Genomic DNA, 26,966 nt, shown 5'->3' with positions numbered 1-26,966 from the left:
AGAGGGGATGGAAGAAATCAGGAGGATTCTTGGGGAATTTGGCTGGTTTTCAGGGTATAAGCTAAATATGGTGAAAAGTGAGATGTTTGCGGTCCGGGCGAGGGGACAGGAATGGCGATTAGGGGAGCTACCGTTTAGATTAGTGGGGAAATGCTTTAGGTATCTAGCCATCCATGTGGTGCGGGAATGGGAATGGCTGCATAAATTAAATCTGGCCCGACTAGTAGACCAAATGAAGGACGATTCTTGGAGATGGGACGCGCTTCCGTTGTCACTGGCTGGGAGGGTGCAGATGGTGAAGATGATGGTCCTCCCGAGATTTCTGTTTGTATTTCAGTGTCTCCCCATTTTTTTTCCGAGGTCCTTTTTTAAACGGGTTAACAAAGTGAGCACTGGCTTTATTTGGGCGGGCAATACCCCACGAATAAGGAAGGTAATGCTTGAGCGGAGTTGGGGAGATGGCGGGCTGGCGCTGCCAAATTTCAGTAACTATTACTGGGTGGCGAATATAGCCATGATCAGGAAGTGGGTTGGGGGGGGGGGGGGGGGGGAGGTCGGCATAGCAGCGTATGGAGGCGGCTTCATGCAATGGCACCAGTTTAGGTGTATTGGTAACTGCGCCTCTGCTGTTCCCGCCGGCACAGTACTTCACCAGCCCCGTGGTGGTGGCGGCCCTGAGAGTCTGGGGGCAATGGAGGAGACATGGGAGCAGATGGAGCATTGGTCTGGTTCTCAATCTGTAATAATCACCGGTGTGCCCTGGGAAGTATGGATATGAGGTTCCGGGTATGCCAGAGAGCAGGGATTGAGAGGATGGGGGATATGTTTATAGAGGGGAGCGTTCCGAATATGAGGGCGCTGGAGGAGAAGTTTGGGTTGGCGAGGGGAAACAAATTCAGGTACCTGTAGGTGCGGGACTTCCTACGTAGACAGGTGTCAACCTTCCCGCTCCTACGACCAAGGGAGATTCAGGACAGGGTAGTTTCCAGAGGGTGGGTGGGAGAGGGGAGTGTCTCCGACATTTATAAGGAACTTATGGGGTCAGAGGAGACACAGACCGAGGAGCTGACGCGCAAGTGGGAGGAGGAACTGGGAGGAGAGATAGAGGATGGTCTGTGGGCAGACGCTTTGAGCAATGTGCCAGGCTCAGCCTGATTACAATTCAAGGTCGTTCATCAGGCTCACATGACAGGGGCCTGGATGAGCAGATTCTCTGGGGTGGAATACAAGTGTGCAAAGTGTGCGGGAGGACCAGCGAACCATGTCCACATGTTTTGGGCATGTCCGAAGCTTCTGGGATTTTGGCTGGGGTTTGCAGATGTCATGTCCACGGTGTTAAAAACAAGGGTGGCACCGAGTTCAGAGGTGGTGATTTCCGGGGTGTCAGAAGATCCGGGAATCAGGAGAAAGAGGCAGACGTTCGGGCCTTTGCTGCCCTAGTAGCCCGGAGACAGATACTATTTTTTTTTTTAAATAATATTTTATTGAAAATTTTTGGTCAACCAACACAGTACATTGTGCATCCTTTACACAACATTATAACAATACAGATAATAATGACCTTTTTTATTTAAACAAGAACAAAAGAAAACAACAACAAATAAATAAATATTAAATAACAAAAATAAAAACTAGCCCTAATTAGCAACTGCCTTGTCTCAGGCCACCAACCCCCTCCCCCCCCCCCACCCCCAATTCCTGGGCTGCTGCTGCTGCCTTCTTTTTTCCCCCATCTATCTTTCCGCAAGATATTCGACGAACGGTTGCCACCGCCTGGTAAACCCTTGAGCCGACCCCCTTAGGACGAACTTAATCCGCTCTAACTTTATGAACCCCGCCATATCATTTATCCAGGTCTCCACCCCCGGGGGCTTGGCTTCTTTCCACATTAGCAATATCCTGCGCCGGGCTACTAGGGACGCAAAGGCCAAAACATCGGCCTCTCTCGCCTCCTGCACTCCCGGCTCTTGTGCAACCCCAAATATAGCCAACCCCCAGCTTGGATCGACCCGGACTCCTACTACTTTCGAAAGCACCTTTGTCACCCCCATCCAAAACCCCTGTAGTGCCGGGCATGACCAAAACATATGGGTATGATTCGCTGGGCTTCTCGAGCACCTCGCACACCTATCCTCCATCCCAAAAAATTTACTGAGCCGTGTTCCAGTCATATGTGCCCTGTGTAATACCTTAAACTGAATCAGGCTTAGCCTGGCGCACGAGGACGACGGGTTTACCCTGTTTAGGGCATCTGCCCACAGCCCCTCCTCGATCTCCTCCCCTAGCTCTTCTTCCCATTTCCCTTTTAGTTCGTCCACCATAGTCTCCCCTTCATCCCTCATTTCCCTATATATATCCGACACCTTACCATCCCCCACCCATTTCTTCGAGATGACTCTGTCCTGCACCTCTTATGTCGGGAGCTGCGGGAATTCCCTCACCTGTTGCCTCGCAAAAGCCCTCAATTGCATGTACCTGAATGCATTCCCTTGGGGCAACCCATATTTCTCAGTCAGCGCTCCCAGACTCGCGAACTTCCCATCCACAAATAGATCTTTCAATTGCGTTATACCTGCTCTTTGCCACATTCCATATCCCCCATCCATTCCCCCCGGGGCAAACCTATGGTTGTTTCTTATCGGGGACCCCCCCCAATGCTCCGGTCTTTCCCCTATGTCGTCTCCACTGTCCCCAAATCTTCAGTGTAGCTACCACCACCGGACTCGTGATATAGTTCCTTGGTGAGAACGGCAATGGGGCTGTCACCATAGCCTGCAGGCTGGTCCCCCTACAGGACGCCCTCTCTAATCTCTTCCACGCCGCTCCTTCCTCCTCTCCCATCCACTTACTCACCATTGAAATATTAGCGGCCCAATAATACTCACTTAGGCTCGGTAGTGCCAGCCCCCCCCCTATCCCTACTACGCTGTAAGAATCCCTTCCTCACTCTCGGAGTCTTCCCGGCCCAAACAAAACCCATGATACTCTTTTCTATCCTTTTGAAAAAAGACTTCGTGATCACCACCGGGAGGCACTGAAACACAAAGAGGAATCTCGGGAGGACCACCATCTTAACCGCCTGCACCCTCCCTGCCATTGACAATGCTACCATATCCCATCTCTTGAAATCTTCCTCCATCTGTTCCACCAACCGCGTCAAATTTAGCCTGTGCAATGTGCCCCAATTCTTAGCTATCTGGATCCCCAGGTAACAAAAGTCTCTTGTTACCTTCCTCAACGGTAGGTCTTCTATTTCTCTACTCTGCTCCCCTGGATGCACCACAAACAGCTCACTCTTCCCCATGTTCAATTTATACCCTGAAAAATCCCCAAACTCCCCAAGTATCCGCATTATTTCTGGCATCCCCTCCGCTGGATCCGCCACATATAGTAGCAGATCATCCGCATATAAAGATACCCGGTGTTCTTCTCCTCCCCTAAGTATTCCCCTCCATCTCTTGGAACCTCTCAGCGCTATCGCCAGGGGCTCAATCGCCAGTGCAAACAGTAATGGGGACAGAGGACGTCCCTGCCTTGTCCCTCTATGGAGCCGAAAATATGCCGATCCCCGTCCATTCGTGACCACACTCGCCACTGGGGCCCTATACAACAGCTGCACCCATCTAACATACCCCTCTCCAAACCCAAATCTCCTCAACACCTCCCACAGATAATCCCATTCCACTCTATCAAATGCTTTCTCGGCATCCATCGCCACTACTATCTCCGTTTCACCCTCTGGTGGGGCCATCATCATTACCCCTAACAGCCTCCGTATATTCGTGTTCAGCTGTCTCCCCTTCACAAACCCAGTTTGGTCCTCATGAACCACCCCCGGGACACATTCCTCTATTCTCATTGCCATTACCTTGGCCAGGACCTTGGCATCCACATTGAGGAGGGAAATTGGTCTGCAGGACCCGCATTGTAGCGGATCCTTTTCCTTCTTTAAGAGAAGCGATATCGTTGCTTCTGACATAGTCGGGGGCAGTTGTCCCCTTTCCTTTGCCTCGTTAAAGGTCCTCGTCAGTAGCGGGGCGAGCAAGTCCAAATATTTTCTGTAAAATTCAACTGGGAATCCGTCCGGTCCCGGAGCCTTTCCCGTCTGCATGTTCCTAATTCCTTTCACCACTTCTTCTACCGTGATCTGTGCTCCCAGTCCCACCCTTTCCTGCTCTTCCACCTTGGGAATTTCCAGCCGATCCAAAAAATCCATCATTCTCTCCCTCCCATCCGGGGGTTGAGCTTCATACAATTTTTTATAAAATGTCTTGAACACTTCGTTCACTCTCTCCGCTCCCCGCTCCGTCTCTCCTTCCTCGTCCCTCACCCCCCCTATTTCCCTCGCTGCTCCCCTTTTCCTCAATTGGTGTGCCAGCAATCTGCTCGCCTTCTCTCCATATTCATACTGTACACCCTGCGCCTTCCTCCATTGTGCCTCTGCAGTGCCTGTAGTCAGCAAGTCAAATTCCACATGCAGCCTTTGCCTTTCCCTGTACAGTCCCTCCTCCGGTGCTTCCGCATATTGTCTATCCACCCTCAAAAGTTCTTGCAGCAACCGCTCCCGTTCCTTACTCTCCTGCTTCCCTTTATGTGTCCTTATTGATATCAGCTCCCCCCTAACCACCGCCTTCAACGCCTCCCAGACCACTCCCACCTGAACCTCCCCATTGTCATTGAGTTCCAAGTACTTTTCAATGCATCCCCTCACCCTTAGGCACACCCCCTCATCCGCCATTAGTCCCATGTCCATTCTTCAGGGTGGGCGCCCTCTTGTTTCCTCCCCTATCTCCAAGTCTACCCAGTGTGGGGCATGATCCGAAATGGCTATAGCCGTATATTCCGTTCCCCTCACCCTCGGGATCAATGCCCTACCCAACACAAAAAAGTCTATGCGTGAATAGACTTTATGGACATAGGAGAAAAACGAGAACTCCTTACTCCTAGGTCTACTGAATCTCCACGGGTCCACCCCTCCCATCTGCTCCATAAAATCCTTAAGCACCTTGGCTGCTGCCGGCCTCCTACCAGTCCTGGACTTCGACCTATCCAGCCTTGGTTCCAACACCGTGTTAAAGTCTCCCCCCATTATCAGCTTTCCGGTCTCTAGGTCTGGGATGCGTCCTAGCATTCGCCTCATAAAGTTGGCATCGTCCCAGTTCGGGGCATACACGTTTACCAAAACCACCATCTCTCCCTGTAATTTGCCACTCACCATCACGTATCTGCCCCCGTTATCCGCCACTATAGTCTTCGCCTCGAACATTACCCGCTTCCCCACTAATATAGCCACCCCCCTGTTTTTCGCATCCAGCCCCGAATGGAACACCTGCCCCACCCATGCTTTGCGCAACCTAACCTGGTCTATCAGTTTCAGGTGCGTTTCCTGTAGCATAACCACATCTGCTTTAAGTTTCTTAAGGTGTGCGAGTACTCGTGCCCTCTTTATCGGCCCGTTAAGCCCCCTCACGTTCCACGTGATCAGCCGAGTTGGGGGGCTTCCCACCCCCCCCCCCCACCCCTCCCCTTGCCGGTTAGCCATCATCTTTTTCCAGCTTCTCACCCAGTTCCCACGCAGCTGTATCTCTCCCAGACGGTGCCCCCCCGCCCATCCTTTCCCGTCCCCACTCCCCCCTTTCCCCAGCAGCAGCAACCCAGTAATTCCCCCCTCCCCCCCCCCCCCCCTGCTAGACCCCCCGCTAGCGTAATTACCGGAGACAGATACTATTAGCATGGAGGGACTCCAAGCCCCCAAAGTCGGAGACCTGGCTAGCGGACATGGCTAGCTTTCTCTGTTTGGAGAAAACCAAGTTCGCCTTGAGAGGGTCAATGTTAGGGTTCGCCCGGAGGTGGCAACCATTCGTCGATTTCTTTGCGGAAAATTAATCGTCAGCAGGAGGTGGGGTTAGGTTAGTTTAGAGTAGGGGGTTAATAAAGGTGGGACCTGTAAGGGAGGGAGACATCTTTTGCACTATGTTTATAGATTCATGTACATTGTTTATTTTGTTGTTGTTGTAATACCAGAACTACCTCAATAAAATGTTTATTATATAAAAAAGGGTCTACAAGACACATGTTCAGGTAGAACAGGAAACTGAGGAGATTAATAATAACATCAAGCAGACAAAGGAGACAACTTGGTCGGACAATATTTGGGATTGGGGCTCTAATATGGACATACACCTTGGATACAGGTCACATTGCATTTTGTTATTGCTGTTGTTCTTGTAACTATACATCAAGCTTCAATGATAATTAGGTTTAAGAGATGGAAAAAGGCAAATGGAAGAGAGATTCAATGTGGAATAGGTAATGAGACGTAGGGATTTGTTTCTAAATATAAAAATACATAATTAAACAAGCTTTTAATAACTGTAACTAAGTATGTAATTGAATACGTTTTGAATAATGTAAAGAAATGATGTATCTTCGACTCACACTGGGAAATACAGTTGCCCAAACTAGTGGCCCCATACGTTTATATTTATGGGATCAAAGGGGGAAATGTGATACTGGGAACAGGCTGACAAGGAAGAAAAACACACATAGGCCGAAAAATAGGAACTGCCAAATAAGGCCCTGGCTAAATTCGATACTGGACATCTGCCAGAGCACCCAGGTCAGTACAGAAATTCATTACACTATATGGAACTTTGTGATTCCACTTACAGTAGTTAACAGTTTTACACAAAAGGGCAAAAAAAACATATTATGAATACCTAATTAACTACGAGGCAGAAGTAATCAACTTTACAGCATGCAAACGATATCAGACTCCATAATGGACTAATAGCTGGTCAGCCAAGAGTGTTTCAGAGGACAATGGATCTTGTTTGAATCACCCTGGGTGAACAGGAGTATCCTGTTTATTCCTATTTCTGAGTTTAAGTCTGGATGGGACAATAGAACTCAGGCCAGATGTGGGTGTGTACTTACAACTCAGTGCTAGCAGAACTGGTATAGAAGAAGGAACATTGAAACCTGTCGCGAGTGACAACCTGGGAATCTCCCAGGCACAACTATCACAAGAAGAAGGGACCCTGGGCTCCGAGCTCAGAGAAGAAGGTATCCACATTGAGTGATCGTGGCCTGGCCAGCTTACTTCACGAAGTGCGGGTAATACCTGGAGCTCAGCTGTGAGTCTGAGTCATATTCAGTGTGAGTGCTGTTGAAGATTGTAATGCCCAAATAAAACAGAAGAACAGCAAAACAATCAGAGAATTGTGAATAAAATTGGGTGAACCCATGAATCTGTTTTGTCCTTTGTTTGTCTCATAAGTAAGGACAACTGGGTAAAATATTTAATAATAAACTGGTCAAAGTATCTGATAATTCACCGGACAACAAATGGAAAAGTGACAAATTTTAGATCTACCTGTAGTTTAAAAATATATATATATATATATATTTGTATTGAGGCATTTATATTAGAATTGTAACAATTTTAACAAGATAATAAAATAACAAAATGAACACACACCCAACCAACAAAGCCCTAGTCGACATGGTTTACATCAACGACACCCAAATCCCAGTTCCCCCTCACCTCCCCCCACCCCCACCCCCCCACCCCGCCCCCGCCCCTGCCCCTCCCACTGCTGACAGCTTAATTTTTCCGAGAGAAGTCGATAATCTGCCCTCTGGGCAGATCTACCTGTAGTGGTAGGAAATCATTATTTACTCTCCAGGATAAAATAAATGTCCTTCATCCGATTTTAGGGATCATTTCAGTGGAAATGTGCTCTCCCAGGCTCAAAGAGCATCAGCCCACTGGAAGAAAATTGAGGGAAGGACCAGTCCAACAAAAAGAAACCCTCCGACTTCATCAACTTTCAAAATGAACATCGTTCAGTCCTGGTTGTGATTAACAGCAGAATCCAACCCCCGTCATCACTTGTGAATTCGTTGGTGCCTCAGCAGGTGAGATGACTGAGTGAATCGCTACCCACACTCAGAGCAGGTGAACGGCCTCTCCCGAGTGTCAACTCGCTGGTGGGTCCGCAGGTTAGATGGATCATTGAATTCCTTCCCACATTCCGAGCAGATGAACGGCTTCTCCTCAGTGTGAACTCGCTGGTGTGTCTGCAAGTGAGATAACTGACTGAATCCCTTCTCACATAGAGAGCAGGTGTATGGCCTCTCTCCAGTATGAACTCTGTGGTGTATCTGTAAGTGAGATAACTGACTGAAGCCCTTTCCACACAGAGAGCAGGGGTATGGTTTATCTCCAGTGTGAACCCGCTGATGTGTCAGCAGGCCAGATAAAGCTACAAATTCCTTCCCACACTCAGTGCAGGAGAATGGCCTCTTTCCAGTGTGAACTCGCTGGTGTCTCACTAGGTGGGATGAATGAATGAATCCCTTCCCACACACAAAGCAAGTGAACGGCCTCTCCCCAGTGTGACTGCGTCGATGAATTCCAAGATGAGATGGGGATATGAATCCATTCCCACAGTCTCCACATTTCCAAGGTTTCTCCATGGTGCAAACGTTCTTGTGTCACTCAAATTCCAAGATGAGCTCAAGGCCAGACAAACACAGAACACGTGTGCTGTCTCTCCCTGCTGTGAATGGTGTGATGTTTTTCAGGCTGTGTAACTGGTTAAATTCTTTGCACAGTCAGTGCACAGGAACACTCTCACTCAAGTATCACAATGTCATTAAGAGAGAACCAACCTTTCCAGAGACCTGCCCTATTAAAGTCATCAATGTCTGACCAGAGTGAGAAAAGAAATGGAAAGGGGGAGACATTGATTTGCTCCCAGATGTTGCCCAGAAGAGGGAGCTTTAATCTGAAACTCATTGTCCAACCTCCGCAGTGTGACGTCACAATCTAGCCCTGCCTGAATCAGCCAATTGGAATCATGTTGCTCCTTGATGACGTCTCTGGGTTCCAATGCGCAGGCCCAGCGCGGCTGAGCCCCCGCCGCCCGCCAGCCAATGTTCCGCTCCCCTGACACCTCGCAAAACAAGGTTTCCAAGCAACCGGGTGACGGCTCCGGCCAGAGCGAGAAGCCGCTCGATGATTTCCCATTCCCATCGGCCGAGGACTGCGCATGTCCAAGGAAAGGGGAAGTTGCGGAGGCGAGCTCGCCCTTGACATTCCTACTGAGGTATTGACCAATGGCAAGAGTCAGAGCACCGGAAGGACTTTTGACCTCCAGCCAATCAGAACGGGATTGAGCTTCACACAGACTGAAATCGCCTCCTGTCTCCAACATTTGTGAGTAACACACTTTCTTTTCTCCCCCTTTCCATTTCTTTTCTCCCCCTTTCCATTTCTTTTCTCATTCTGACCTTCAATTGGTCACTTGCAGCAACTGAAGGGAAAGGAAGTGAATCCAGGGATGGTGCAGACTCTGGAAAGGTTGGTCCAGGTCTCTCTCTCTCTCTCTCTTAAAGACCTTTGCTCCCTCAGCTTGACACATTTATTTGTCCGGCTAAAAAGGATGGTCTCTTTCCTAATGTTCACAATTAAAGGGCTGACATTTAAGGGGGACAGTAAATTCATATCGGACAGAGATATGTCTAGTGTTATATGATACAGATTAGATAGATTATTGATGGTTCTGTAATTAAGGATATTTATTATTATTTTTAGTCTTGTAATATTCTACTGTAGCTACATTATATATTTCCAGGCGTCGATTCATTGTGGCACAGGCAGGGTCCATCCAGTAACCAGAGCCTATGCCGAATTTGGGTACAACAATCCAGTCAGTTCCATTCCCCACTATAGCCCCGTTCTCCTGCAAGATTAATTGCACGTCCAATTTCAGTTTGAAATTATTCTTATTCACCGCCACCACTGGCGTACAAAGTGATTTTTAGATTTTGCCCACTCAATGTCTAAATAAAGTTCTTCCTCACACCCGCACTATATCTCTAATTAGGATATACAGTCCTGTATCTCAAAATCTGTTGTGCAGCTCATGATGTACATAGAAATATATCTGTATTGGATTGGATTGGATTTGTTTATTGTCACGTGTACCGAGGTACAGTGAAAAGTATTTTTCTGCGAGCAGCTCAACAGATCATTAAATACATGGGAAGAAAAGAAAATACATAATAGGGCAACACAACATATAACGTAAAGCCTATATTAAGATTTTTGTGTGTCTGTCTCCAGGCTATGAATCACTCCTTTAGGAGGATTGGGAGGGTGTATATTAGATGTAACAGAATGAGAATGGAGGGAGAGTGTGTTGGATGGAGATTTACTTTTGGGGAATGAGAGGACTGAATGTTCCACAAAAACTAGAATTGCCTGTTCTAAATTTCTATCCTCTACTCACAGTGATGAATTTTGTAAACTCCTTTTGCAGGATATCAGAAGGAGAGAATTTTCAGACAGGAAATGGAGACCAAAATTTTTCATCAAGATCTGAAAGAGTCACGCAACTCATCAGGAATGTTTGTCTGATTCAGAAGTTTTTGAACATCAGTGTGACTGGGAAAGTACCGAGACACACACACCCGAGTGTGAGAATTCCAGCTTTAAGCAGTTACACAGCTTGAAAAAACCATTACCCTTTGGAGCAGGGAAAGACCATCCACAAGTTCTGTGTGTGGACACTTCAGTTAATTGTTGAACATGGAGAGCCACAAGAACACCTGCACCATGGGGAAACCATGGAAATGTGGGGAATGTGGGAAGAGATTCATATCACCATCAAAGCTGGAAATTCATCGACGCAGTCACACTGGGGAGAGGCCATTCACCTGTGCTGTGTGTGGGAAGGGATTCACAAATTCATCCCACCTTCTGACACACCGGCGAGTTCACACGAGTGACAGACCATTCAACTGCTCTGAGTGTGAGGCGAGATTCAGTCGGTCATCCCACCTGCTGAGACACCAGCGCACTCACACCGAGGATAGGCCGTTCAACTGCACTGAGTGTGGGAAGGGATTCAAACATTCATCCACCCTGCAGAAGCATCAGCGAGTTCATACTGGGGAGCGTCCGTTCATCTGCTCTGAGTGTGGGAAGGAATTCGCTCAGTTATCCAACCTGCTGACGCACCAGCGAGTTCACACTGGGGAGAGACAATTCAGCTGCTCTCATTGCACAAAGAGTTTTAGATGGTCATCCAACCTGCTGGAACACCAGCGAGTTCACACCGGAGAGAGGCCATTCACCTGCACTGAGTGTGGGAAGGGATTTATTCAGCTGACCAAACTGCAAATGCATCAACGAATTCACACTGGGGAGAGGCCATTCACCTGTTCTGAATGTGGGACGGGATTTAGAGATTCTTCCGCGTTGGTGAGACACCAGCGAATTCACAGTGGGGAGAGGCCGTTCTCCTGCTCAGTGTGTGACAAGAGATTCAGTCATTTATCCAGCCTCTTGAGACACCAGCGAGTTCATACTGGGGAGAGGCCGTTCTCCTGCTCTGAATGTGGGAAGGGATTCAGGGATTCATCCAACCTGCGGATACACCAGCGAATTCACACCGGGCAGAGATTGTTCACCTGTTTTAAGTGTGGTAAGGGATTTGCTCGGTCATCCCACCTGCTGAGACATCGGTGTTAAACTCAGGTGGAACCTCTGTGATAAGAACTAGAAAGCAAGTCTTCTTCAACTCCAATTTTATTGTGTTCTACAATCACTTCTCCTCCACCTGTATCCCCTTTACACATATTTGCAATCTCTCAAACAATGTGGTCGATTAAGCAACTAAATTTAAGCACTGGGGAACATTAACTCTTTCCTAACAGATTTGCAAATAATAATTTCTAAGTTTGATGTAAATTACCACAACAAATTATACAAATGTATCTATTTTCGTTTTGACAATAAATGCACCCTATTCCTTGTTCTTAAAACATTTTTTTTTAATATCCACCCTCACATTCTCTTCCTTAAGGGAAAAGACTCCCCTCTTTAACAATTTCTAATAACTTCTTCAAACTTTCCCCTTTTCATGTCAGACAGTCAGATAAATGGAACTGCTATCAACACCACTTGATCTTGTCAATCTCCCTGTTCTCGAGCATCTGTTTTAGGATCGCTATGTTAATCTGCAGTCTCTTTTCATTGAAGCTTTTTGCAGAGAGGACATTCTCCCAAAGGGACATATTGTCTATGTGACACTCTATATCTATTGTCTATGTGACACTCTATATGTATTGTTCCCATAATGTCCTGTTCCATTGAAAATGTTTGCCAGGATCTTGGATATAAAAAATGCCATATCTACTGCCTCCACAAAGACAAGTGTCTCTGCTGCCAATGTACTTTTTACCACTCTTCTTATCATTTTAGTTTCCCGTGTCAAAGGGCAACATTCATCTTTCTCCCCCTGGAGGAAAACTATAAATCCTCCTGCACTCAAAAAGCCATCACAGAGATTAGCATAAGATGTGTCCCTGTAAACAATCAGTTTCCATTGTCTAATCTTACTTAAAGATGGGAATTTCAAAACACAATTCTCCAATTTTAATTTTGCCAAAGTTTTGTTTGCTGCAATAGTTTCTTCAATTTTAGGATCGTTCATTTCAGTGCTTAGCCTCTAAAACACCAAAGCTGCCGTCCGGTCTTGTTTGTCCACAATTATTTTCTTTTCTTTACTGTGTAGAATTATCGACTGACCCTACTTAGTTGCCAAGTTGACAAAGTGTGAATGAAAATGTTCTTTTCTTTATCCCTCACCATAAGGTCCACGGCTACAACTTCATTAAAATCTTTCACTGAGGGCATACTCTCTATGGGTTGGGATGGCGTTCTTCTATATTTCTTACATATATCACATCTAGCGTTTATCTGTTCTTTATTCCGATACCTTCCCCTCCACCACTCCCGCTTTTGACACTCCCTTACCCTGTAGCCCCTGGGGCGGTGGGTACGGAAAGGTTGAAACCTGCCTCCGCACAAAGTCCCTCACCGTCAAGTAGCCAAACCAATTCCCAGCAGGCTGTTCAAACTCCTCCTCCAACTCTCCCAAACACGGAAAGCCACCATCTATAAACAAATCCTCAAAATCGCTCCATCCCCGCCCACTCCCACCCCCGAAACGCCCATCCAGCCCCCCTGGAGCAAACCAGTGGTTACCACATATCGGTGCCCACACTGACGCCCCCTCCAGCCCCATGTGCTGCCGCCATTGTCCCCACACCCTCAGGGCTTGTGGAGTACCTGGTCGGTGAGAACGGCAAAGGTGCCTTTAACAGTGCCCCTAAACGCGAGACCTTACACAAGGCTGCCTCCACCCGCTCCCACACGACCCCCTCCCCCACTACCCATTTCCTCCCGTCCTTCACTTTCCTGATCTCTCTCGCTGCCTCCTGCTTCCTCAGCTGGTGCGCCAGCATCCTGCTCGCTTTCTCCCCATATTCATGAACCGTCCCTCTCGCCCTTCTCAGCTGCCCCACCCGCCTTCCCTGTGGCTAACAATCCGATCTCCATCTGCAGCTTCTGCCGCTCCTTCAACAGCCCCACCTCCGGGGCCTCCGAATACCTCCTGTCCACCTGCAGGATCACCTCCACTAGCCTTTCCATCTCCAGCCGCACTGCCTTCCCCCTGTGCGCCCGTATCTAGATAAACTCCCCCTTCACTACTGCCTTCAATGCTTCCCGCAAAGTGGCCGCGAGACCTCCCCTGTGTCGTTTCGCTGCACAAACCCCCTAATGGCCTCCCTCACCCACTCACAAACCTCCTCATCTGTCAAAAGCCCCACATCTAGCCTCCATTGTGGGCACTGGTCCCCTCCCTTATTCACCCGCAAGCCAACCCAATGCAGCGCATGATCCAATGCAACAATCGCTGCAATGCAACAATCGCTGACTACTCCACATCGACTCGCCCCACCAACAGGACCAAAAAGTCAATTCTGGAGTACACCCTGTGTACATGTGAAAAGAACAAAAATTCCTTTGCCCTCGGCCTACCAAACCTCCACAGACCCCCCCCCCCCACCTCCCCATGTTCTCCAGAAACCCCCTCAGCTCCTTCGCTACCGCCGACACCCTCATCGACCCCGAACTCGACCGATCCAGCCTTGGGTCCAAATCCCCCCCATTATCAACTGATCCGAGTCCAGATCAGGGATCTTCCCCAACACCCACCTCATAAACTCCACATCGTCCTAGTTCGGAGCACAAATATTCACCAACACCAACAGCATCCCCTCCAATTTCCCACTCACCATCAGATACCTCCCCCCCAAAGTCAGCCTCTTCGAACGCCACCGTTTGTTCATCAAAATTGCCACAACCCTCGTCTTAGAATCTAATCCTGAATGGAATACCTGCCCTACCCACCCTTTCCTCAGCCTAGTCTGATCCCCAAACTTCATATGTGTCTCCTGTAACAGAGCTATGTCCGCCATTAGACTCTTTAAATGTGCAAACAAACTGGCCCTCTTGACCGGCCCATTCATATCTCTCACGTTCCATGTAATCAGCCGGGTCGGGAGGGCAGGTACCTCTCACCTCAGGCCCACCTTCAGGCACCCACCGTCATTGACCCTTCCCCTACCACCTTCTAGAAACCCCTCCCCTACCACCTTCTAGAAACCCCTCCCCTGTCAGCACTACCTCCCCCTCTCCCCCATCACAAAATAACAACACCAAACCCCATCAACACACTAACCACCTGCTCACCCCCCACTGTGCTTCCGTGAGCTAGTCCACCCAGCAAGCCTGGTAGCCCCCACCCATGGCACCTAGCATCTTACACCCCACTGATTCCCCTCCCCTCCGCTCAAACATCCTCCCAGTGCAAACTTAACAACACCCACCCAACACAAAGAAAAGAACAAGAACAGATTCCGAGCAATGGTCCCAAACACAATACAAAAACAAACAGAAAGCGATCATCTCCTCAAACATTCAGTGTCCTCCTTCTCCTGCCAGTTCATTGTCACTGACAAATTCCATCGCCTCCTCCGGCATCCCAAAGTACAGCTCCCGACCCTTATAGGTCACCCACAGGCCCGCCGGGTACAGCATACCGAAATTCACCCCCTTCTTTTTTAAAAAATATATTTATTAAGATTTTTAACACAATTTTTCACCCTTATAAACAAAACCTCCCCCCCCCCCCCGTAACAGAAAGAAAGAAAGCGCACATAGCAAGACATGAACATGGTAAAACGATATGTTACAGAGCTTTGTACATTGGATTCCTCCCGTACATGTCAGTTTTCCAGATCCTTCATGTATTTTCTTGCTCAAAGACCCCCCAGACATCCCCCCCCCCCCCCCCCCCCCCCCCCGGTTGCTGCTGCTGCTGACCGACCTTCATCTAACGCTCCGCGAGATAGTCTAGGAACGGTTGAAACCGCCTGTAGAACGCCTGCGCAGACCCTCACAAGGCAAACATTATCCTCTCCAACTTGATAAATCCTGCCATATCATTTATCCAGGCCTCCATGCTGGGGGGCTTCGCCTCCTTCCACATTAGCAAGATCCTTCGCTGGGCTACTAGGGGCGCAAACGCCAGAATGCCGGCCTCTTTCGCCTCCTGCACTCCCGGTTCGTCCACTACTCCAAATATTGCTAGCCCCCAGCTTGGTTTGACCCGGACATTCGCCACCTTAGATACTGTTCCCGCCACTCCCCTCCAGAACCCCTCCAGTGCCGGGCATGACCAAAACATATGGACATGGTTTGCCGGTCTTCCTGAGCACCTCCCACATCTGTCCTCCACCCCAAAGAACCTACTCAGCCTCGCCCCCGTCATGTGCGCTCTATGAACCACCTTAAATTGTATTAGGCTAAGCCTGGCACACGAGGAGGAGGAATTAACCCTACTTAGGGCATCAGCCCATAGCCCCTCCTCAATCTCCTCCCCCAGCTCCTCCTCCCATTTACCCTTCAGCTCCTCTACCAAGGCCTCCCCCTCTTCTTTCCTCTCCTGGTATATCGCCGACACCTTGCCCTCTCCGACCCATACACCCGAGATCACCCTATCTTGAATCTCCTGTGCCGGGAGCAATGGGAATTCCCTCACCTGTCGCCTCACAAACGCCCTCACCTGCATGTATCTGAAAGCATTTCCCGGGGGTAGCCCAAACATCTCCTCCAGTGCCCCTAGGCTCGCAAACGTCCCATCAATGAACAGGTCCCCCATTCTTCTAATCCCTGCTCGATGCCAGCTCTGAAACCCCCCGTCCATCCTCCCTGGGACAAACCGATGGTTACCCCTGATCTGGGACCACACCGAGGCTCCCATTGCACCCCTGTGTCGGCTCCACTGCCCCCAGATCTTTAGCGTTGCCGCCACCACCGGACTCGTGCTGTACCTTGTCGGCGAGAGCGGCAGCGGTGCCGTCACCAGCGCCCCCAGGCTCGTTCCTTTGCAGGACGCCATCTCCAACCTCTTCCATGCCGCCCCCTCTCCCTCCATCACCCACTGACGGATCATTGCCACATTTGCTGCCCAGTAGTAGCCACCCAGATTCGGCAGCGCCAACCCTCCTCGGTCCCTACTGCGCTCCAGAAACCCTCTCCTTACCCTCGGGGTCTTATTCGCCCACACAAAACCAATCATACTCCTGCCTACCCTCTTAAAAAAGGCCTTGGTGATTACAATTGGAAGGCACTGGAACACAAAAAGAAACCTCAGGAGGACCACCATTTTGACCGACTGCACTCTACCCGCTAGCAAGAGCGGCAACATGTCCCATCGTTTGAAGTCCTCCTTCATCTGCTCCACCAGCCTCGTCAGATTCAGTTTATGTAGGGCCCCCCAACTCATAGCTATTTGGATCCCCAGGTACCGAAAGCTCCTTTCCGCCCTCCTCAGCGGTAGATCGTCTATCCCCCTTTCCTGGTCTCCTGACTGTACTACAAAAAGCTCACTCTTCCCTACATTAAGCTTATAGCCCGAAAAATCCCCAAACTCCCTTAGAGTCTGCATGACCTCCACCATCCCCTCCACTGAATCTGCCACATACAGCAACAGGTCGTCTGCATAAAGCGACACTCGATGCTCCTCTCCCCCTCGGACCACCCCCCTCCATTTCCTAGACTCCCTTAATGACATGGCCAAGGGTTCAATTGCTAATGCAAACAACAGGGGGGACAGGGGGCACCCCTGCCTCGTCCCACGATACAGCCGAAAATACTCCGACCTCCGCCGATTTGTAACCACACTCGCCACCGGGGCTCTGTAAAGGAGCTTAACCCAACTAATAAACCCTCCCCCGAACACAAACCTACGCAGCACTTCCCAGAGGTACTCCTACTCTACTCGGTCAAAGGCCTTCTCCGCGTCCATAGCTGCCACTATCTCCGCCTCTCCCTCCACCGATGGCATCATTATCACGTTTAGGAGCCTCCGCACATTGGTATTTAACTGCCTGCCCTTTACAAATCCTGTCTGGTCCTCGTGAATCACCCCGGGACACAGTCCTCGATCCTCGTAGCCAGCACTTTTGCCAGCAACTTAGCATCCACGTTGAGGAGCGAGATCGGCCTGTACGACCCACATTGCAGTGGGTCCTTGTCCCGCTTCAGGATCAAAGAGATGGTGGCCTCCGACATTGTCGGGGGCAGGGTCCCTCCCTCCCTTGCCTCATTTAAAGTCCTCACTAGCAACGGGGCCAACAGGTCTACGTACTTCCTACAGAACTCAACCGGGAACCCGTCCGGTCCCGGGGCCTTCCCTGCCTGCATACTCCCCAGACCTTTGCTCAGCTCCTCCAACCCAATTGATGCCCCCAAACCAGCCGCCACCTGCTCCTCCACCCTCGGGAACCTCAGTTGGTCCAAGAATCGTCTCATCCCCTCTTCCCCCGCTGGGGGCTGGGATCTGTACAGCTCCTCATAGAAGGCCTTGAATGCCTTATTTACTTTTGTCGCACTCCGCACCGTAGCTCCCCTTCCATCCTTGACTCCACCTATTTCCCTCGCTGCCATCCTCTTACGGAGCTGGTGTGCCAGCATCCGACTCGCCTTCTCCCCATACTCGTACGTTGCCCCCTGCGCTTTCCTCCACTGTGCCTCTGCCTTCCCTGTGGTCAACAGGTCAAACTCCATCTGGAGGCGTCGCCTTTCCCTAAGTAATTCCTCTTCAGGGGCATCTGCGTATCTCCTGTCCACTCTTGAAATCTCCCCCACTAACCTCTCCCTTTCCATGCCCTCTATCTTCTCCCTATGAGCCCTGATGGAGATTAGCTCTCCCCTGATCACCGCCTTCAGCGCCTCCCATACCACCCCCACCCGCACCTCCCCATTGTCGCTGGCCTCCAAGTACCTTTCAATACACCCCCTCACCCTCCCACACACCGCCTCATCTGCCAGCAGTCCCACATCCAACCGCCACAACGGGCATTGGTCCCTCTCCTCTCCCAACTCCAGTTCCACCCAGTGCGGGGCGTGATCTGAAATGGCTATGGCCGAATACTCCGTTCCCTCCACTTTCGGGATCAGCGCCCTGCCCAGAACAAAAAAATCTATCCGGGAGTAGGCTTTGTGCACGTGGGAGAAAAAAGAAAATTCCCTGGCCTGCGGCCTGGCAAACCTCCACGGGGCCACTCCCCCCATCTGATCCATAAACCCCCTAAGCACCTTGGCCGCAGCCGGCCTCTTTACGGTCCTAGATCTGGAGCGAGCCAGTGCTGGGTCCAACACCGTATTAAAATCCCCGCCCATTATCAAGCTTCCTACCTCCGGGTCCGGAATGCGCCCCAACATGCGCTTCATGAATCCGGCATCGTCCCAGTTCGGGGTGTATACATTTACCAATACCACACACCTCCCCTGCAACTTACCGCTCACCATCACGTATCGACCTCCATTGTCCACTATGATATTCTTGGCCTCAAACGACACCCGCTTCCCCACCAATATTGCCACCCCTCTGTTCTTCGCATCCAGCCCCAAATGGAATACCTGTCCTACCCATCCCTTTCTTAACCTGACCTGATCCGCCAGCTTCAAATGTGTCTCCTGGAGCATGACCACGTCTGCCTTCAGTCCCTTTAAGTGCACAAACACTCGGGCCCTCTTTACCGGCCCATTCAGGCCCCTTGGATTCCACGTTATCAGCCGGAGGGGGCCACCCCCCCCCCCTCGCCAGCTAGCCATCTCCTTTTCTAGGCCAGTCCCATGCCCGCGCCGCCATCACCCTCCAGTCCCCCAGATGGGCGACCCCCGCCCACCTCTTCTGTGTCCCATTCCCCTTCGGCCAGTGCAGCAGCAACCCTATTTCCCCCCCCCCTCCCCGCTAGACCCGTGTCTAGCTCTTTTGCTCCCCCCATAGCACTCCCGTAAGTCAGCTGACGCCTGCTGACCCCGGCTTCCCCCGCCGTCACATTGACCCCCCCGTGTGGGAATCTCCCAATCAGTGTTCGCTCCTCCGTCCCCGTCCCCCCCCCCCCCCCCCCCCCCCCCGTCTTTCCCTGGCGCGGGAAAAAGCCCGTGCTTTCCTAAGCCTGCCCCGCCCCCTCTGCCACAGCTCCTGTCGCGGCCTTGTCTCATTTCCCCCATCCCCGAGCCTCCTCTCCCTCCAGCACCAGCGCCCGCCGTCTCGTACGGTCTACTCACCCGGTCCCTTTCCCCATTCCCATCCACCCCCCAGCCCGTGGAACGTTTCCTGCGCGTGATTAACACCCCATGTGCAACAAACATCAAACACCCCCCCCACCCTCACAAACCCTCAGTTTGAGTCCAACTTTTCAGTTTGAATAAAGGTCCAAGCCTCCTCAGGCATTTCAAATAGTGATGTTGATCCTTGAATGTGACCCACAATTGCGCTGGCTGCAGTATTCCGAATCTCACTCCTTTCCGGTGCAGCACCGCCTTGGCCCGGTTGAAACCCGCTCTCCTCTTTGCTACCTCCGTGCTCCAGTCCGGGTATATTCGGATCTCCGCATTCTCCCAGCTGCTGCTCCGCTCTTTCTTGGCCCATTTCAAGACCCTCACTCTGTCCGTGAAATGGTGAAACCTCACCGCAATAGCCCTTGGCGGCTCACTAGCCTTGGTCCTCCTCTCCAACACCCGGTGTGCCCCATCCAGCTCCAAAGGCCTCGAAGGGGCCTCCGCGCCCATCATCGACTCGAGCATCGTGCTCGCATATGCCCTGGCATCGGCCCCCTCCACTCCCTCAGCAGACCCAGGATCCGAAGATTCTTTCTCCTCGACCTGTTCTCCAGGTCTTCGTATCTTCCCGCCCACCTCTTGTGCAGCGCCTCGTGCGCCTCCACCCTCACCGCCAGGCCCAAGATCTCATCCTCGTTCCCATTAACTTTTTTCTGCACCTCCTGGATCTTTACCTCGTGGGCCTTCTGGGTCATCCCCAATCCTTCAATCGCCGACCGCATAGGCGCCAGCATCTCTTTCCGCAGCTCCTCAAAACAGCGCTTAATGAACTCTTGCAGCTCCGGCCCACATTCCACTTTATCTCCGGCCGCCGCCATCTTGTTTTACTTCCCTTGCTTCTCCCGTTGCTCCAACGCCACTTTTTTGGCCGTTTCACTTCTTGTCTGATCCATAAACAGTGAAGGAGGACCTCACTCTCCCCTTCCCACACGGAACGTCTTCAAAAAATTCCCGTTGGGGCTCTTCAAGAGAGCCCGAAAGTCCGTGATCGTGGGAGCTGCCGAATCGTGCGGCTTAGCTCCGCATCGCCGCATCCGGAAGTTATTTCACCCCCTTCTTAAAGAGGGCCGCCTTCACTTTGTTGAAGCCCGCTCTCCTCTTGCCCAGCTCTGCACCCAGGTCCTGGTACACGCGGATTTCACTGCCCTCCCAGGTACATCACCTCACCTGCCTGACCTCAGGATCCGCTCCTTATCAGGAACTGGTGCAGCCGCACCACCACCGCCCTCAGCGTCTCGCTCCCCTGCGGCTTCCTCATCAGCGCCCTGTGTGCCCGATCCACTTCCAAGTGGCGTTCAAATGTCCCCTCACCCAGCAACTTCTCAAACAAGCGAGCCTCACACGTGCCAGCGTCCGCTCCCTCGCTGCCCTCCAGGAGTCCCATGATCCGCAGGTTTTGCCTGCGAGACCGATTCACCAGGTCCTCCACTTTCTCCTGCAGCCACCTCTGATTATCCCGCATCAACCCCATCTCCGCTGCCATTGAAGTGAGCTGCTTCTTGTGCTACCCCACCATCTCCTCCACCTTCCAGATCGCCTGGCTCTGGGCCTCCAGCCTTGTCTCCAGACGTTCGATCCCGCTTTTAATCAGGTCCACCACCCTAGCCAGGTCCTTCAGATTCTCCTTCCTCTGCTGGGTGAACTTCTTGTTCAGAAAGCCCACCAGCTGCTCCGTCGACCATTGAGAGGGCAGGATCAGTCCATGACCGTCCGCCACCTTCTCCTGTGTCGCAGGCACCACCCCAACTATCTCCAACTGTTCCTTTCTTTTTAGACAACTTCTGGTCCACAAATATATCCACCGGTGGTACCCTCTGTCCTTGTAGGCCTCGTCAAAAAGAAAAAGGAGGAATTTGTCAAGGCTAAAAGGCTGGGAACAGACAAAGCCTGTGTGGAACATAAGGAAAGTAGGAAGGAACTTAAGCAAGGAGTCAGGAGGGCTAGAAGGGGTCACGAAAAGTCATTGGCAAATAGGGTTAAGGAAAATCCCAAGGCTTTTTATGCGTACATAAAAAGCAAGAGGGTAGCCAGGGAAAGGGTTGGCCCACTGAAGGATAGGCAAGGGAATCTATGTGTGGAGCCAGAGGAAATGGGCGAATTGCATCAGTATTCACCAAAGAGAAGGCTGGAGAAGGGTGTGTAGATAGCCTGGATCACATTGAGATCCAAAAAGACGAGGTGTTGGGCGTCATAAAAAATATTAAGGTAGATACGTCCCCAGGGCCTGATGGGATCTACCCCAGAATACTGAAGGAGGCTGGAGAGTAAATTGCTGAGGCCTTGACAGAAATCTTTGGATCCTCACTGTCTTCAGGTGATGTCCCGGAGGACTGGAGAATAGCCAATGTTGTTCCTCTGTTTAAGAAGAGTAGCAAAGATAATCCAGGGAACTACAGGCCGGTGAGCCTTACTTCAGTGGTAGGGAAATTACTGGAGAGAATTCTTCGAGACAGGATCTACTCCCATTTGGAAGCAAATGGACGTATTAGTGAGAGGCAGCATGGTTTTGTGAAGGGGAGGTCGTGTCTCACTAACTTGATAAGAGTTTTTCGAGGAGGTCACAAAGGTGATTGATGCAGGTAGGGCAGTGGATGTTGTCTATATGGACTTCAATAAGGCCTTTGACAAGGTCCCTCGTGGTAGACTAGTACAAAAGGTGAAGTCACACGAGATCAGGGGTGAGCTGGCAAGGTGGATACAGAACTGGCTAGGTCATAGAAGGCAGAGAGTAGCAATGGAAGGATGCTTTTCTAATTGGAGGGCTGTGACCAGTGGTGTTCCGCAGGGGTCAGTGCTGGGACCTTTGCTGTTTGTAGTATATATAAATGATTTGGAGGAAAATGTAACTGGTCTGATTAGTAAGTTTGCAGACGACACAAAGGTTAGTGGAATTGCAGATAGCGATGAGGACAGTCAGAGGATACAGCAGGATTTAGATTGTTTGGCGACTTGGGTGGCGAGATGGCAGATGGAGTTTAATCCGGACAAATGTGAGGTAATGCATTTTGGAAGGTCTAATGCAGGTAGGGAATATACAGTGAATGGTAGAACCCTCAAGAGTATTGAAAGTCAGAGAGATCTAGGTGTACAGGTCCACAGGTGACTGAAAGGGGCAACACAGGTGGAGAAGGTAGTCAAGAAGGCATACGGCATGCTTGCCTTCATTGGCCGGGGCATTGAGTATAAGAATTGGCAAGTCATGTTGCAGCTGTATAGAACCTTAGTTAGGCCACACTTGGAGTGTAGTGTTCAATTCTGGTTGGCACACTACCAGAAGGATGTGGAGGCTTTAGAGAGGGTGCAGAAGAGATTTACCAGAATGTTGCCTGGTATGGAGGGCATTAGCTATGAGGAGCGGTTGAATAAACTCAGTTTGTTCTCACTGGAACGACGGAGGTTGAGGGGCGACCTGACAGAGGTCTACAAAATTCTGAGGGGCATAGACAGAGTTGATAGTCAGAGGCTATTCCCCAGGGTAGAGGGGTCAATTACTCGGGGGCATAGGTTAAAGGTGAGAGGGGCAAGGTTTAGAGCAGATGTACGAGGCAAGTTTTTTTACACAGAGGGTAGTGAGTGCCTGGAACTCGCTACCGGAGGAGGTGGTGGAAGCAGGGACGATAGTGACATTTAAGGGGCATCTTGACAAATACACGAATAGGATGGGAATAGAGGGATACGGACCCAGGAAGTGTAGAAGATTGTAGTTTAGTCGGACAGCATGGTCGGCACAGGCTAGGAGGGCCGAAGGGCCTGTTCCTGTGCTGTACATTTCTTTGTTCTTTGTTCCACTCCTCCTGCAACTTTATAAATCAACAAATCCACCCATTAACAAGGGGAAAAAGTCAGAATATTCCACCACAGGCGGGAGCCACCAAATGTGCGACCACTCACACCGTGGCCGCCACCGGATATCCCCCTTTCTAATTTTGTATTGTCTATAGTGTCAGCCGTGGCTCAGTGGGCAGCTCTCTCACCTCGGAGTCAGAAGGTTGTGGATTCAAATCCTACTCCATGGACCTGAGGACAGAAATCACATCCAACATTCCTCGTCCCAGCACTGAGGGGGTGCTGCACTGTCAGAACAGCTACTTTCAAATAAGATGTTAAACTGAGGTCCTGTCTGTCCCTCCCAGGTGGGTGTAAAAGTTCCACAGCCACTATTTTGAAGAAGAGCAGGGGAGTTATCCCCAGTGTCCTGGTCAATATTTATCCCTCAATCAACATCACTAAAACCAGATCATCTGCTCATTATCACATTGCTGTGTGTGGGATCTTGCTGTGTGTAAATTGGCTGCTGTGTTTCCTACATTACAACAGTGACTACACTTCAAAAGTACTTCATTGGCTGGAAAGCACTTTGGGACGCCCTGTGGTTGTGAAAGGTGCTATAGAAATGCAGGTTTTTAAATTGAAGATTTATGTTAAAAGATCTTGTTATCTGGAACTTAATTGATTTCAGCCACCCCCAACTTACCATTTCATAAATTCACTTTGGTTCAGACAAGACTTTAACCAATTAAGGCAAAGGCAGAATTCTCTGGATAGTAAATTTCAAAAGAGGTTTATGAGATGAAAAGTTTACTGAACAACTTTAAGACACTGGGCTGGATTTTCCGATCCTGCGGCCAAGTCCACACCGCTGATCCTCCGCCCGGTGGGGGGGCTTGTAGTCACGCAGCGTAAAGCCCGGCTTTACCTGATGAACGGTCGCAGAATTGCCGGGTCATTGGCTCCGCATGTGCATGCCGGCTGCCGCGCCGCGCAACATGGCGCCCGCCACGAGCGGACCCGGCCTGCCAAACACTGCCCCCCTGTAACCAGCCTCGCCACCCCCACCAGTCCCCCGCTGAAGCCCCCCATGGCAGCAGAACAGTTCCCTCTCCCCCCGTGACTGTGGCGACGCTGGACTCAGTCCGCCGCTGCCACGCGAGGTCCCCTAATGGTGTGAGCACAGGCGAGTGACGCAGTCGGGGACTCGACCCATCGGGGGCGGAGTATCTGGGGAGGGTCTCAGGTGACCTCTTCGAGTTCGCTGTTTTTGAGTGGGCGGAGAATCGCAAAAATGCCGCCACTTCTGCCGTAAAAGTGGATTCTCCGGCCAATCGCGGTGATCGGAGAATCCAGCCCATTGACTTTTACAACTTCATGTGGGTGATCAGTCTGTAGAAGGGTAACCCTCTCTGGCTCCTTCTTTGAGAGTAATTCTTGTGGAATTCAGCCTCGGGAGTCTGGCTCCTTCTTTGACAGTAATTTCCTTGGAACTCGGCCGCGGGAATCTTCAGTACTTGGCCAGCAAGGAAGACCTTCGGAACCTCTACTTTTATCCCCAAAGTGACCATTACCTCACGTCAGAGTTGGGCCTGTTGTAACATGACAATTGGTCAATTTGGTCACTGGATTAATTTAATTGGATCTCCAATTCCTGACACCACCTTCTCTATCTCAGACAGGAATACAATAGAACTGTTTCATACTATCCCTTTATCTGATTCTATACAATCCCTTATTCATAGTTTCAAATGTTGAGGCTAATCAGAGGTTGAAGGTCTCTCTTGCCAGTACATTTATCCTCATTGCACATTCTTTACATACACAGCAATTAAGTATTTACATTTTTACAGCAAATAAAACTCAAGCCATGATCTAATGGCCATATTGAGCCAGGCGAGCCGGTTAGACCGCTGGAGAGTCCGGAATTGGTAACCACGCCAAGCGTTAATCGCTTTCCGATCTAACCGGCCCACTCCCGTTGGCGAGGTCGAGCTCCAATGAAGGCCAATCTCCATCCCATTAACGGAAGGACCCTCTAATAGCCCCCGGTGATCTAACTAGCTCCCCAGCAAGCGGTCATGCGGGCGCCGAGTGTTACTGGTCTACACAGACATGGACCAGGCATCACAGCACCTGAGGGGTCTCCCGGCCATTGGAAGCCCTTGAATGGTCAGGGCGGACCCCTGGCCTTCCCCGGGAACATGGGTACCTTGGCACTGCCGGATGGCACCTTGGCACTGAAAACTTGGGTATATCACACTCTGCCCATTCATGAAGATCACTCATAAAGACTGAGGCTTGATTTTCTCTCCATTTCAAATACAGTGTGAAAATCCAAACACAGTATATCATGAAATAATTAGATTTAAAACCGAACGAGCTGTTGGGATTCACTGCCTGACAAAGGTGCAGGAAGTAAATTCAACTGTAACTTTCAAAAGGGAACTGGACAGATTCTGTGGGAAAAGAAACTTGCCGGGCGATGGGACTAATTAGATACCTCACTCAAAGAGCTAGCATGGGAACAATGGGCGGGATGGCCTCTTTCTGTGCTCTCTGACTCGTTTGCATTTGAAGAAAGTGGGAAATACCTGGAAGCCACTTCCTACGAGGGGGGTAGGAGCAGAGATGATGGAATGTTGGTTTGATCTACAGAGATCTACACGTTGTGAATCTTTGGAATTCTCTCCCCCAGAGAGCTGTGGGAGCTCAGCCATTGAGCGTGTTTAAAGCAGAGACTGACAAACAGAGACCCAATAACACAAAGGGATATGGGGACAGTGTGGGGGAAAAGACATTGAAGTGGATGATCAGCCATGATCGTATTGAATGGTGGAGCAGGCTCGACGGGCTGAATGGCCAACTCCTGCTCCTATGTTTCAATAACACAAAGATAGGCAGGAAAGTAAGTTGTGAAGAGGACATAAGGAGGTTAAAAATCTGAACATCAGGCGCCTGCTGAACGTGATCATGACCCCATCCGTGGAGAGAAAACCTGAGGTGATCTTCTCCCTGGACAGAGAAAAGACCTTTGATAGAGTTGAGCGGAAGTACCTCATAGAGGTACTGGAGCGGTTCGGGCTTGGAACAGGATTCACTGCCTGGATGAAACCCCCGTTTAACCCCCCCCACCAGCTCTAAATACTTCCAGCCGCACAGAGGCACAAGGCAGGGATGACTGTTATCCCCGCTACTGTTCGTCCTGGCGATCAAATTACTCGAGATCGCGCTTAGGGTGGCAAAGAACTGGAAAGGGATCCGGAGAGGAGACACAGAGCTTTGCTCTATGCAGATGGCCTCCTCTACATCTCGGACCTGCAAACCGCATGGAATGAATTATGGGGCTTTTGAAAGAGTTTGGAACCTATTTGGGTGACAAACTTAACCTGAGCAAAAGCGGGATCTTCCCGGTGAACCCATAAGGGAGAGGAGCAGAGCTGGAAGGTTTACCTTTTAAACAGGCCCGGCACAAATTCCACTACCTGGGGATCCAAATCGCTCATCACAAGACAGGGATCCACAAGTGGAGCCTGACCAGCCTGGTGGAGGAAGTATAACAGGACCTGCAGAGATGGGACACACTCCCACTCACCTTGGCGGGGAGGGTGCAGACGATCAAAATGAATGTACTGCCCAGGTT

General features: G+C 50.5%; 1 protein-coding gene across 3 annotated transcripts; it reads left to right on the top strand.

Moving 5' to 3' along the window:
* Positions 1-8,960: 8,960 nt before the first annotated feature.
* LOC140422019 (uncharacterized) lies at positions 8,961-11,835 on the top strand. Of its 3 annotated transcripts, none has more exons than XM_072506990.1 (2): positions 8,961-9,113; positions 10,329-11,835. In XM_072506990.1, exon 2 carries the CDS (start codon positions 10,598-10,600, stop codon positions 11,540-11,542), a length of 945 nt encoding a protein of 314 aa, XP_072363091.1. In that variant the 5' UTR covers positions 8,961-9,113; positions 10,329-10,597; the 3' UTR covers positions 11,543-11,835. The 3 variants fall into 3 exon arrangements, with proteins under 3 accessions (XP_072363091.1, XP_072363090.1, XP_072363088.1); XM_072506989.1 differs by lacking the exon at positions 8,961-9,113 and adding an exon at positions 9,123-9,223; XM_072506987.1 differs by lacking the exon at positions 8,961-9,113 and adding an exon at positions 9,232-9,367.
* Positions 11,836-26,966: the final 15,131 nt, after the last annotated feature.

Source organism: Scyliorhinus torazame, chromosome 5 (assembly GCF_047496885.1).
Source record: "Scyliorhinus torazame isolate Kashiwa2021f chromosome 5, sScyTor2.1, whole genome shotgun sequence".
NCBI lineage: Eukaryota > Metazoa > Chordata > Chondrichthyes > Carcharhiniformes > Scyliorhinidae > Scyliorhinus > Scyliorhinus torazame.
This window is presented reverse-complemented; position numbering and strand designations above follow the sequence as displayed.